This window comes from Haliaeetus leucocephalus, unplaced genomic scaffold (assembly GCF_000737465.1).
Source record: "Haliaeetus leucocephalus isolate CR32 unplaced genomic scaffold, Haliaeetus_leucocephalus-4.0 Scaffold1, whole genome shotgun sequence".
Taxonomy (NCBI): domain Eukaryota; kingdom Metazoa; phylum Chordata; class Aves; order Accipitriformes; family Accipitridae; genus Haliaeetus; species Haliaeetus leucocephalus.
The window spans coordinates 18,573,305-18,585,923 of record NW_010972437.1 but is presented as its reverse complement, the minus strand read 5'-3'; the positions used below and the strand labels follow the sequence as shown (position 1 = coordinate 18,585,923).

At 43.7% G+C, this 12,619-nt stretch overlaps 1 protein-coding gene across 6 annotated transcripts in view; it reads left to right on the top strand.

Moving 5' to 3' along the window:
* Positions 1–11,034, top strand: part of SMARCAL1 (SWI/SNF related, matrix associated, actin dependent regulator of chromatin, subfamily a-like 1) — a 40,431-nt gene extending 29,397 nt beyond the window's left edge. Inside the window, exons 11-17 of one of the 6 annotated variants that reach the window (XM_010568391.1) lie at positions 1,778–1,996; positions 2,812–2,882; positions 5,047–5,149; positions 6,285–6,467; positions 6,981–7,081; positions 10,287–10,383; positions 10,775–11,034. In XM_010568391.1, the coding sequence (XP_010566693.1) occupies positions 1,778–1,996; positions 2,812–2,882; positions 5,047–5,149; positions 6,285–6,467; positions 6,981–7,081; positions 10,287–10,383; positions 10,775–10,981 (981 nt within the window). In that variant the 3' untranslated portion in view covers positions 10,982–11,034. Of the gene's footprint in view, positions 1–1,777; positions 1,997–2,811; positions 2,883–5,046; positions 5,150–6,284; positions 6,495–6,980; positions 7,082–7,815; positions 8,473–10,286; positions 10,384–10,774 lie in introns of those variants that run through there. The other 5 variants (XM_010568400.1, XM_010568408.1, XM_010568417.1 and 2 more) reach the window with 5 other exon arrangements.
* The last annotated feature ends 1,585 nt before the right edge of the window (positions 11,035–12,619 follow it).

The following is a 12,619-nucleotide window of genomic DNA, read 5'->3' as shown; positions in this document are numbered from 1 at the left end:
CTGTATACCACTGTGCTGTTGTCAGAGCCAAAGTTTTAACTCTACAGGATCCAAACTGGCTTTGTGTCTAGGGTTTGAATTGTTTCCTGCTTTAATGAACCAACTATAGATAATCAGATGGTACCATAATTATGTAGGAATAGATTAAGTCAAATGAGTTTTAGTGGTGGCCGTAAGTGCCAGAATCTGAAGTCAGTTAATGGTTCACATCAGTACAACATGGCAATAGAATTGCAGATTGTCCTGCTATTTCTCAGCCTGAAGTAGGAATGTTCACTTCCAGATACCAGTGAGGTCTTAATCGCCTGTAAGCTGTTTGCTTCCTCCTCTTTCTGTCTCATGGCATGTTCCCATCATTGTTCCATCAAAGCACCATCCCTTAATACAGTCAGTAATGTGACTAATCTCATGGCTGGTATGATTTATTTTGTCTCATGCATTCTACAGGAGAATGGAGGGTGCAGTGAATACTTTGGAGCTTTTTGTTATTTTACTTCCCTTTCTGGTTACACCTGGTTTCTCTTGGGGAAGGCAAATGAAAGATAGAGATTTTTAAGGTTAAATCTATTTTAGCAATTAATGTGGCACGATGAGAGTGGAGCAGCAGATCAAAAGGGTTGGTGCTGAGGCTCCTTACATCTCTGTTATATGCATTTCAGGAGGGTATATGTATACATATGTAGGGGGTTACTTTGGGTTGTTTTTCCAAGACCAGAGGTTGTATTTTTGGCTTTTTTTGGTGACACTGCCAGTAAGACTTGGAATTAGAGCTGTGAGGAGGATTTTGCCTACCCCCTGCTTTGATTTTCAGTATTACTGTAGCTGTATTTCATACACTTATTTGTGAAACTTCAGCAGAAAGGTATCTCTTTATCCTTTACTTCAGCATAAAAACCTTATTGGTCTCCTCTCCAAAACAAAATTTTTTAAAGACGTTTCTTTTGGGGAATGTACCAATTTTGATGCCGCTGTTTGTCAGCTTAGTTGTTCTTTCCTGGAGAACAAATGATAGGCTGTGGGGTTACTAGTAGAAGTGATGAGCTGAGATTAATTGAACAGCTATATATTGTCTGCACACAGGATCTTGGAGGATAGGGCAGGTTCAGAGGTGAGTGCTTCAAGGAGGAGTAAATGAAGGGTTTGTTCAGAGGAGCTTTGAAGTGATGATGCTTTGAAGAGACAATGGTTGGAGTGATGTATTGTGGGCCACAATTTATTTATGGTAATGGCAGAAACAGAGTATGTCAGGAAGCGGATCAAGAGACAGGTCACAGTGGGAAGCAAGCAATTTTGACCTAGCATTTACTGGGTATGTCAGACAAGTGTAACATCTCTGTGAAGGCATTTGGGTTAAGGATGTTTGTCCTCATGCTGTTAGAGAAGATTTTTGTGTATCTGCTTAAAACTGAAGTAAATGTGTGCACAGAATTGCAGTGAGTTCTGTCAGTCTGCCCAAAGCTGCAAGTGGAGAGCAGAAACACCTTGCTGTGTGAGGATGAATACCAGGGCACACAGTGCTGTGGTAGGGACCTCCACCTATCTGTGTAGTCCCTGAGCACCTGTAGATAGGAAAAAGGGAAATTTAAGTAACCTTCTCATGTTGAATGGATTAGTTTGTACACTTCTATCTTATTGCCATTTTTGTCAAATCTCTCTCCCTGCTGATCATAAAGTTCTTGCTTTGTCCAGTTTCCCTGGAAGTTTATTCTACTCTTGGATTGCCTGCAGACCAGTCTCTTTTAAGTTTGACACTGATAACTGCTTTGATCTTTCCCAGATGCCGTGGGGTTGGGACTACTCTGGATCATCCAACTTAAATGAACTGAAAATTTTGCTGGAAGAGTCCATCATGATCCGACGTCTGAAATCGGATGTGCTTTCCCAGCTTCCAGCAAAGCAACGCAAAATGGTTGTGGTGGCTCCTGAAGGCATTAGTGCAAAGACCAAAGCTGTCTTGGCAGCTGAAGCAAAGAAGATGGCCAAAGGATATGAAAGTGTAAGTCAGAAACTATTTTTGTGATAATCCATTGATATTTCAGATACCTTTATTTAAAAACATCAGTGGAAAAACAGTACCCTGAGTTCCAAGGAAGGTCAGAGCCACATCTCATGTGAAGGTGCAGTGGAAGGCTGTTGAAGGCACAGTTTTAAATGAATGTACAACACAATCAAAACAGCTCAGCTTTTTTTCCTTTTGATTTAAGTAGTTTACTTTGTCTCTTTGTGTGAAATACTGTTTCTTCTCTCTTTTTTTCCTCTCTCAATAGTCCTAATTGTCTTTTGTACCTCCTGCCTCTGTACTTACTCTTCTGTCTTGCCTTGTAATCCCATCCACCCTACAAACACAGCCTTGTTGAAGCTGCATTGTGAACGCAGCAGTAGCCAAAAATGTGAAGAGTGTATTTTTGCTTTTGTTTGTTTGTTTGTTTTTCTTGTATGGATGGCAAATGCATCTTCCAGGCTCCTAGGTTGCTAATACAGTTCTGTAAGAACTTAGGAGTTTTTTTCTTGCCATTTTAGTTGGGAAACGCTTTCTCAGCTAAAACTACATTTGTAATATGCTTGTCATCCGACTTGTAGGAGTTGAGTAGGAGGTGGGAAGGGAGGTGTCAGAAATAGGAGTGTGTGAGTATCTGCCATGCCCAGTGGCGAGTAGGAGATTTCACCCTCCAGTCCCCTTTTGTTGTGCATTTTTAGGCTGATTTTTTCCTAGCAAAGTGTTTATTGGCAGCAGCAGACATCCCATATATGTAAGGAAGAAGGAGGAAAGGTATTTCTGAGTCTCACATTTATTTATCTTTCTTTCTGCAGAAACAACAGGAGAAGGAAGCTCTTCTCCTCTTCTACAACAGAACGGCAGAAGCTAAAATCCACTCAGTTGTGTAAGCTGCATGTCATTGCTTCATTCTTGCGTAGTAAAATGTGTTTTTCCACTGAGAACAGGAAAACGGTGCAGGGACATGAAGCATAGCCTCAAGCCAGCTTAGAAAAAATTGATTTTAATTACAATGCACTAAACATTTTCTCCTCTCAGAGTTCCTAGGCTGAACAAGTCTTCTGATTTCATTCCAGATATGGATCTAAACTGTCTTTTGAGCCATCTAAAATTACTTGGTGTTTGGGACTTGGATCAAGTTCCCTGGTCCAGACCCTATTTCAGTTTAGGGAGGGGGGAAGTAATGAAACTAAAAGTATCAACAGAATTTGACAAAACAAACGCTGCAGTCCTGCTGCAGCAGGAACCCTGAGCCAAGAAGCTTATGAGATGGACTGAGCTTTAGTTGTAGCATGCTTTAAGGATGTTACAGCCCCTACTGAAGTTCTTGGCTCTTCCACAGAGCTCACATGGGACCTCAGTAGCAAAAGTTTTCTATCATAAGTGTGCTTTTAAGTCTGTCTTTCCTAGGAATAATTTCCTTCTGTGACTTTCCATGCCCTTGCATCCTTAGCCTTTCTGCTGGGACTACAAAGGAGTTGCTTTAGGTCATATAGCATGACTTTTTAATAAGTAGTATGCTAATAACATGAAAACAGTTTACTTTTCTGCAGTGCTGTGAATGTAGGGACCCGCTGATGTGCACTGCGTGATTTCACAGTCTCAGACCTTGCTGCAGAATTTGCCTGTTTGGCACAGAACTGCACTTCAGAGTCCCAGCGCTCATTTCTGTAGAAGAGTTTCTTCCTTTTATGTTAGTGAACAGTTAGAAGACTTTCTTCATTTTATTTCAGTTGCAAGTGTGAACTGAATATAAAATCATGAAGTGCTGTTTACTTGACTCTCTGGTAGGAACTAGTCCATCTTTTTCTGGGGTTTAGTAGCATTTAAAATACCACTGCCAACTAATGGTACTGTCCTATGATCATCAGCACCTCCCATGTCTTGCCCTTGATGACAGTCTTCCATTGCTTCCATTTGTTAAATGGAATATGGGAATGGGATGTAAAATAATTGTAATATGTTGGCATCTGCTTGTTATACTGAATGTTTGCTTTGATACTTGTTTTAAAATCCAGCAATCCCACTTCTCTCCCAGATTTCTGTGTTAAATGATATTGTCACATAATTGGGGTCTGAACTTCACAAACCCTGGGAACTGTCTGCAAAGCACTGATACATCTTAATACAGCGCTGGAAATCCTGCTTGGTGTTTTCTGACAGTTGCTGCTGACCTAAGCTGTGTTGTATTTAGCAAAGAACTTGGTATTCCTGATCTTTGCAACAACTCTCTTATTCCAAAGAAAAGATGACATTTGTATCATCTGTTCTGATGGCTGTTGCTATAGTTAGTTACAAATTTTAGGCTTATAGGTGTTTTTCAGGCTCCAGTTGACCTGATTGTAACAGAAGTTACTACACAGGAATGGATTCTGTAGCTCTGCAATTAGTCCATGGCAAAAGCCAGATGTTTTCATTTAATTAACACTGTTTATCTGCATTTAAAAGGACTCTTGTTACCTTTCATTGGTCATTAGCCTATATGGATAATTCCTAGAAATAGCTGATGTATTTAGATTGTTAAGCTGTAGTAAATTGTCAGTGTGAACCCTTGCAAGAAAAGCTACTTTTAGGATACTCTGATTCATGCGTTGAGACCTTTTCTTCTAAAATAAAAACAATCCTGAGTAAACATAGGAAGGATAATTGTATACAGATTATCTTAGTGTATTGTGATTGTGCAAAAGTTAAAAATATAGAAGGGCAAATGAGATCATCAAATAAGTATAGATGACTTCCAGTTGATTGGTCTGGGATGTCACATTTCAAGTAGGATGTAATAAATTGATTCTCAGTGATACTCAAGTATAAATGTAGGCAGCTGTCCTGCTGTGGTGAAGAAAAATGAGTGGATTTTCCTGCGATGTCTTTTTTAATCTCTAGGAGACTTGACTTGCTACTTGCATTTTACTGCAACTTTTTTATGCTAGCCTATTTCCTAGTTTCTGTATATAGATGAGCAATATCTTTAAAGTTTGTTGTGAGCAAAGCCTGTATTCTCTCAGCACATAATTTTATAGAGTTTGGGGTTTTTCTCTGTTTTCATGTAGAGAATACATCCTGGAGTTACTGGAAAGTGGGAATGATAAATTCCTGGTGTTTGCTCATCACAAGATAATGCTGGATGCAATAGTTGCAGAGCTGGAGAAGAAAGTAAGTAATTGACTGAGTCGTCTTAACTTTATCATTATTCCAGCTTCAAAGCTGTTTAAGACCTCCCCAGAGTTACGGCTGGTCAGATAGTTTATGAAAGTTAGTGGCAGAGATAATTTCTACTTGCTGTGCTTCTGAATGTGCCCTTCACTGAGGGAGCTGAGCTGTCAGGGTGAATGCCTCACAGGATGCACTTTGTATTAGCTGAATGGCTTTTGTTGTATTTAATGTTCTTTAATCTCCATTGTCTGCCCTGGAGCTTGTGTAATTCTTGGAGGAGTGTTACCCTGTGTGGCTATCTCCGCTTTGTCTTCCAACCTTTCCTCAGAGAGGGAGAATGTAACAACCCAAGTCCAGCTATGGCTGCCTGCCATTATCTCTGTGGTGCTCTTACATTTTTGAACTGGAATACTGTAGGGAGACTTGATAGACCTGCCAGTCATCTCTCCGACTTCACAAGTGTTTGTCTAATTATTCATGTGAGACTTCTGTGGATGCCCCTAAGGAGTTCTGGGTCATGCTGGGGCAGTGTGAAAGATGGTTTAAGTTAATATTCCAAACTATAAACCACAGTGGCAGTGGTGACTTTGCTGCTTCTGTGGCAGCAACCTCCAGTAGAGCAAGGAGGTTGGACACTGAAGAGTTATGGCCCTGCATCACCCAAGCTTGTCATGCCTCTCCTGAGCCTACCACAGAGCAACTGAGATGTGTAGGATCCCATCTCCTCCCATCACAAACAGGGGAAAACTTAGGGAGGTTGGGGAGGTTGTAGCAGCTGTAACATCAGCACACAGACAGTGTTCAGCTTTGTATTAAGCCAGTTGCCTTTCCACTGTACTTGAGTTGCCAGCTTCTTGCTGTCACTTGAGTTGCAGGAAGTTGCTCAGAACTGCTGGGAGAACAATAGATATAAGAGCAAGTCATGCATTGTGAACAAAGGTGAGGTACATTATATGCTGAGCTACAGTGCCTCTGCCTTAAAGATCAGGAAAGGTCTTAAAAATACAACTGTTGGCTTTTTACTTTCCTGGTTCTGCCATGGGGAAGGGAAACAGAATCCACTAAAACATGGGAGGAGGATACGGAAAAGGGGATACAAGGCCTCTAGAAAGTATCTTCTTCTGCCTTTTCACAGCACGTTGAATACATTCGCATTGATGGCTCCACACCTTCAGCCGAGCGGCAGTTTCTGTGCCAGAAGTTCCAGTTCTCAGAGAAGCAGGTTGTGGCCGTCCTGTCCCTTACTGCCGCAAACATGGGCCTGACGTTGTCTGCTGCGGACCTGGTGGTGTTTGCAGAGCTCTTCTGGAACCCCGGGGTATGCGTCCTGGAGGGACAAGGGTTGGATGCTCCCTGGAGAGCAGAAACATTGGTGCTTAGGAGGAGACGTAATGGGCAGGGGACTTTATCTAGGGTTTTTCTCTTTCTTTCTCTGATGGCTACTTGTCTGTGCACCCCCAGGTGCCTGGGCTTGAACCAGTGAGGCTGATTACACAGCTTGCTGGCTGGAGAAGACAGTGTGAAAGGGAAACATGCTCTTGTTTCTTAATTTGACAACCGCTTCTCAACCGCTTGCCCAGCCAAGACCTGAAAGAGTCCATCATCAATGCTGACCCTTTACTTACGAAAATGCTCATTGCCTTTTGGGAACATCATGCACCAGATTACTTCTTGGCTTAATCTGTGTTTGAGCATGCAGTTGTTAACAGGATCCAGATGAAAAATAGTTGCTAAGCACAAGAAATGAGATCTCCCTGCTCTCTGGTGCTTACACTGTTTCTTAGATGTTGCAGTTCTCACCTTATTTTCTTTGTCATGTTTTTACATAAAGGTTTTGATTCAAGCAGAAGATCGGGCACATCGAATTGGACAGACCAGCTCTGTTAATATTCACTACCTGGTGGCTAAAGGCACAGCAGATGACTATTTATGGTAGGAAGTGGGAAAGATACTTTGGTTCTTCTGCCACCTGTTTTCACTGTTTGTCACATATGTGATGTAAGGTGCTTAATGTTAGAGCTGATTTCCACAGCCTATGAGATGAGGAGCAACAACTGCCAATCAGGGCTGCTGTGAGCTGGTGACATGGCCTGGCCACAGTGGACATAACTAAGTAGATGACAAGCAGGAGGAATAAAAGTAGTTATCTGAAAAAGAAAGGACTGTTGAGAGAAATTCTGGGAGAGTTGATGCATCTAAAAACTTCACAGCCTCTGTGTAAGAAGAAGGAATTGTCTTAGATACAGCCCAGAACATTTGTGTGCTGGGGTACTGTAAAGTGCTGAGTACTTTCAAGCAAATTCAACAGACACTAGAGATGGTTCCCTGTATTGTGGATCAGGTCTGAGGAGCAATCTGGCTGCTGAGTGCTTGGGCAGGGAGCTGTGGAGGAGGACTGCACTGTTGCTTTCCTCTTGCTTTTCAGTGAGCCCTTCAGATAAATTAAAAAAGTGCTACTGACCCACCTCTGGAGAGTTGCAGTCTGAGCCTTTTTGGCTGCAGTGAGAGCTATGGGTGGACACTGGTCCTTAGGGCTGGGGAATCTGACATCCTGGGGAAGGGGAGGGTCTAAGGAATCCTTAGGGCTGCAAGGGAACTGACCTATCATTATCCACCAGCTGGTTCATTTAAAGTTCAAAATTGCATCTTTATTACCTTGTTTAAAGGACGAATGAACTAAGTGAACTTGTGCCATTCCCAGAATATCATGATGGCAAATAATTATAACCCTACAATGCAGGGATCTGGAAACTGATGCATCGCCCACGTTTCATGGAAAGTTAATGACAGTAATTCTGCCTTTATTTGTGAAATGCTGTCCATGCAGTCATTAATGCTTAATGGGAAGGAAATATGGCTCTTCAAAGAAGGACAGTGGCATCCTTTTTAATGGCGAGAAAAAGAACAAGACGACAAGGCTATTTGGTAAATGCATTAATTGTGCTGTGGCCTTTGCTTCTTGAAAAGTATCCAGTCTGCAGGTGTGGTTGGGACCTCTCCGCCTCTTGAGCCAGTGATAGATTCTTCTTCCTGCCATACATCGGGATATACCCTAGAAATGCTGATGTGTCTGTTGATGGGGATTACCATTGCTTACCTTGGAGACTGAAAACACAGGCTATTGGAACTCCCTTTAGCTACATCTTCTTGTTCTGACTTCATACCATTGGTGTTGCCTCAGTCAACTAGTTTCCCTGTTGGATATGTGTGTTCTCCAAATATTTATAGCCTGAAATCCTCTTCTTGTTACTTACTTAAATTGGATTATGTGGTGGGTTGACCCTGGCTGGACGCCAGGTGCCCACCAAAGCCGCTCTATCACTCCTCCTCCTCAACTGGACAGGGAGAGAAAATAGAACAAAAGGCTCGTGGATCGAGATAAGGACAGGGAGAGATCACTCAGCAATTACCATCACAGGCAAAACAGACTCAACTTGGGGAAACTCGTTTAATTTATTACTAATCAAATATGAGTAGGATAATGAGAAGTAAAACCAAATCTTAAAACACATTCCCCCACCCCTCCCTTTTCCCTGGGCTTAACGTTACTCCCAATTTTCTCTATCCCCTCCCCCTGAGCGGCACACAGGGACAGGGAATGGTGGTTGCGGTCAGTTCATAGAATCGTTGAATGGTTTGGGTTGGAAGGGACTTTAAAGATAATCTAGTTCCAACCCCCCTGCCTTGGGCAGGAATGCCTTCCACTAGACCAGGTTGGTCAAAGCCCCATCCAACCTGGCCTTGAACACTTCCAGGGATGGGGCATCCACAGCCTCTCTGGCTGTGGGCCTCTCTGGGCAACCTCTTCCAGTCCCTCACCATCCTCACAGTGAAGAGCTTCTTCCTTACATCTAATCTAAATCTATGCTCTTTCATTTTAAAGCCATTACCCCTTGTCCTTTCACTACATGCCCTTGTAAAAAGTCCCTCTCCAGCTTTCTTGTAGGACCCCCTTTAGGTACTGGAAGGCTGCTACAAGGTCACCCCAGAGCCTTCTCTTGTCCAAGCTGAACAACCCCAACTTGCTCAGCCTCTTTTCACAGGAGGGGTGCTCCAGCCCTCTGATGATCTTTGTGGCCCTCCTCTGGACTTGGTCCAATAGGTCCATGTCCTCCTTATGTTGGGGGCCCCAGAGCTGAACGCAGTACTCCGGGTGGGGTCTCACGAGAGTGGAGTAGTTCATCGCACGTTGTTTCTGCCGCTCCTTCCTCCTCAGGGGGAGGACTCCTCACACTCTTCCCCTGCTCCAGTGTGGGGTTCTTCCCACAGGAGACTATTCTCCACAAACTTCTCCAACATGAGTCCTTCCCACAGGCTACAGTTCTTCATGAATTGCTCCAATGTGGGTCCCTTCCATGGGTTCACAAGTCTTGCCAGCAAACCTGCCCCAGCATGGACTCCTCTCTCCACGGGGCCACAGGTCCTGCCAGGAGCCTGCTCCAGTGTGGGCTTCCCATGGGGTCACAGCCTCCTTTGGGCACCCACCTGCTCCAGCATGGGGTCCGCCACGGGCTGCAGGTGGATATCTGCTCCACCGTGGACCTCCATGGGCTGCAGGGGGACAGCCTGCCTCACCATGGTCTTCCCCACAGGCTGCAGGGGAATCTCTGCTCTGGCACCTGGAACATCTCCTCCCCCTCCTTCTTCACTGACCTGGGGGTCTGCAGGGTTGTTTCTCTCACATATTCTCCCTCTCCAGCTGCAGTTTCTGTTGCACAGCTCGTTTTTTTTTCCCCCTTCTTAAATCTGTTACCCCAGAGGCACTACCACCGTCGCTGATGGGCTGGGCCTTGGCCAGCAGCAGGTCCGTCTTGGAGCCGGCTGGCATTGACTCTGTCAGACACAGGGGAAGCTTCTGGCAGCTTTTCACAGAAGCCACCCCTTTAGCCACCCTGCTACCAAAACCTTGTCACACAGACCCAATACAGATTGATATTTATGTTGGATTGATTGATATCCCAAAGCAGCATACAGTCATCACAAACAAGAGCAGGACAGGTTAAGGACCTAACTAGCTTTGGTAGAAAAGCCATTTTATACCCCTGTTATATCTTTTTTCCATCTACACATAGTAAATGACTCAGTGTCCTTGCATGGTTTTTTCTTCCTTTCAGTACTATCTGTTTATCTCTCCTAGGCCAATGATTCAAGAGAAAATCAAAGTGCTGGGGGAAGCCGGTCTTTCAGAAACCAATTTCTCAAAAACAGCTGAATCCACTAATTACTGCCCTAAGGTAATTGACCTGAAAGAATATCGATGGTCCCTGGGAAAGGCTGAATAGGCTTTGGCTTGTGTACATCTAGACTGGTAGGTGGTTGGCAGGCTGACCTTATGCCTGTTCTGCCTTTAATACCACAGACCAGATTCTCCAACTCCTCCCAGGAGCCATGCTTTGACTTGGACTCTCCACAGAGTTCCCAAACCTGCTGCATGCAAGGAGACATGATAGCCTCTATAGCATATATATGTCTCTGAGATATATGTATGTATGAGATATATATATATATCATATGATACATGTACACACATGCGCACTGTGTCAGGGGGAGGACCCTGTTACTGTTGCTCACTTTTTTTTTAATATGACAATGTATATGCAGATTCTGTCTGTTCTAATTTCTCAGCCAGATCCAAAGCAGAAGACCATCTACGACCTTTTCCAGAGGACCTTCTCTGAGAGCGGAGGTGACACTGATGAACTTTTGCTTTTGGAGGCAGCTGATGCTTGCTGCGAGTTTGACTCTGGCAGTGCCTTGCAAGATACAGAAGGAGAGACATGTCCAGTGAGTCCCCCCAAAAAGCGGCGTATTGAGGAGTTTTTTAAAGTGTAATGGTGACAGCAAAAGAGGTGGTGGCTAAGAGATTATTATTTTTTTAATTAAAATGGGAAAACAAAAGCAATCAAGTATTATCTTTTGAGTTTTCAAAAATAAAAGACTTTAAGTTTCCTGTATCTCTAGTGCATTTCATCTCAAAGGATGAGAAGGCAGTCTGACAGATGTGTGACAGATGAGCAGCGCACACCTGGCAGTCTGCAGGTTTTGCAGTCCTGGTTTTGCTGATGACTGAATGGCCATGGGCAAGTAGCATGCTGCTTTGTTTCAGCATGTCAGCCTCCACAGTTGTTTTGTTTAAAAAGCAGATAATGGTTGTCTGTCCACAAGGTAGAACTGTTGTGAAAACTAGCTTCTCAGCAGCTGCAGAGTGCTTTTAACAGTCAGTTTTCCAAGAATTTTAGTCTGGATTTATAGGAGTTGGTTCACTGGCAAAATTTGGCCCTTAGCTCATTCACAAACTGGTGCTCTGGTAGTCATTTTGGCAGTGAGGAGAAAAGATCCAGACAGATCTTGAGGTTTTGTGGAGGTGGGGGAGAAGAGAAAGAGCCCCAGATTTTTGTCTGTGCAGAGCAGTCAGTACCTTCAAACTAAGAAGTATAACTGTCTGCCAGGAGGTGTGTATTGCCTGTTAGGCACATGTCTGCCTGAGCACACTGATCTCTGGCCTAATCTACTAAATCTTATGACCTGCTCCAGGGTATGTGCTTCTTGTGTCAGTGGAGGGTGAAGCTTGTGCTGACTACCAGGGATTAAGCCTCGCTGCTCAGGAAGGGGGCGTGTGTGTTTTGTTCAAGGCTCGAAACCGATTTCCACAGTTGAGTGAGGAGAAGGGGACGTGTGGACTTTTGCCCTTGTTTTGTAAGAAACCGACTCTGAACTGAGCTGTTTAAATAAAAAGTTGTTTTAAGTCGTGGTTCCCAAACTTTTGGTACTTTTTTTATTTTAGAATTTTATCTCCCATTTGGACCTTCAGCTTGAGAAATATGTGATGCAGTGGAAATACCAGTGGGTTTTGGTTTTGTTTTTTTTTTTAATATTTACAGTGGCTGAAAGATAGGTCTTTTTGGGGATGCTTTCTCTTGTGCTTTCCTAAATGCATCAACTTTCAAAAGGGAAACTCCCATGATACTTTGCTTGTAGATGAATCAACAGCTACTTTCCTAAGGCATTTAGGCTGGTACCCTAGCACCTGTTATTTGCTCCCATTACAGCTCTGTGCAGGTTACACTGAGAATGCCAAAAGCAGCACTGTTGCTTGATGCAGTGATTAAAATGCCTGTTTTCAATTTGTGATAGTCTCTGTCATGCTCTCAGCCCTGTGAACTGGGAGACCTGAACTCCCAGCCCCAGTGCTGCCTGAGCAAACCTGCTCTTTGGTTCCTTTCAGGAGCTCGTGACACAGTCGCTTTCCCTTGGGCATGGCCTGATTCCACTTCATGGTGGTGATGCCGCTGCAAAAACTATAGGCCAGTGCTGATGTGGGCTTGATATAAAGGTAGGTGGCTGTCTTTATCACAGCTGGTCTCTTCAGGCATCTCTGCATGGTCATCTTTAATTTTTTGTGTATTATTGCCAGTGCAGTGTAGCATGATCCCAAATTACTGTCTTTCATGCTTCCAGTCTTAGTAGTAA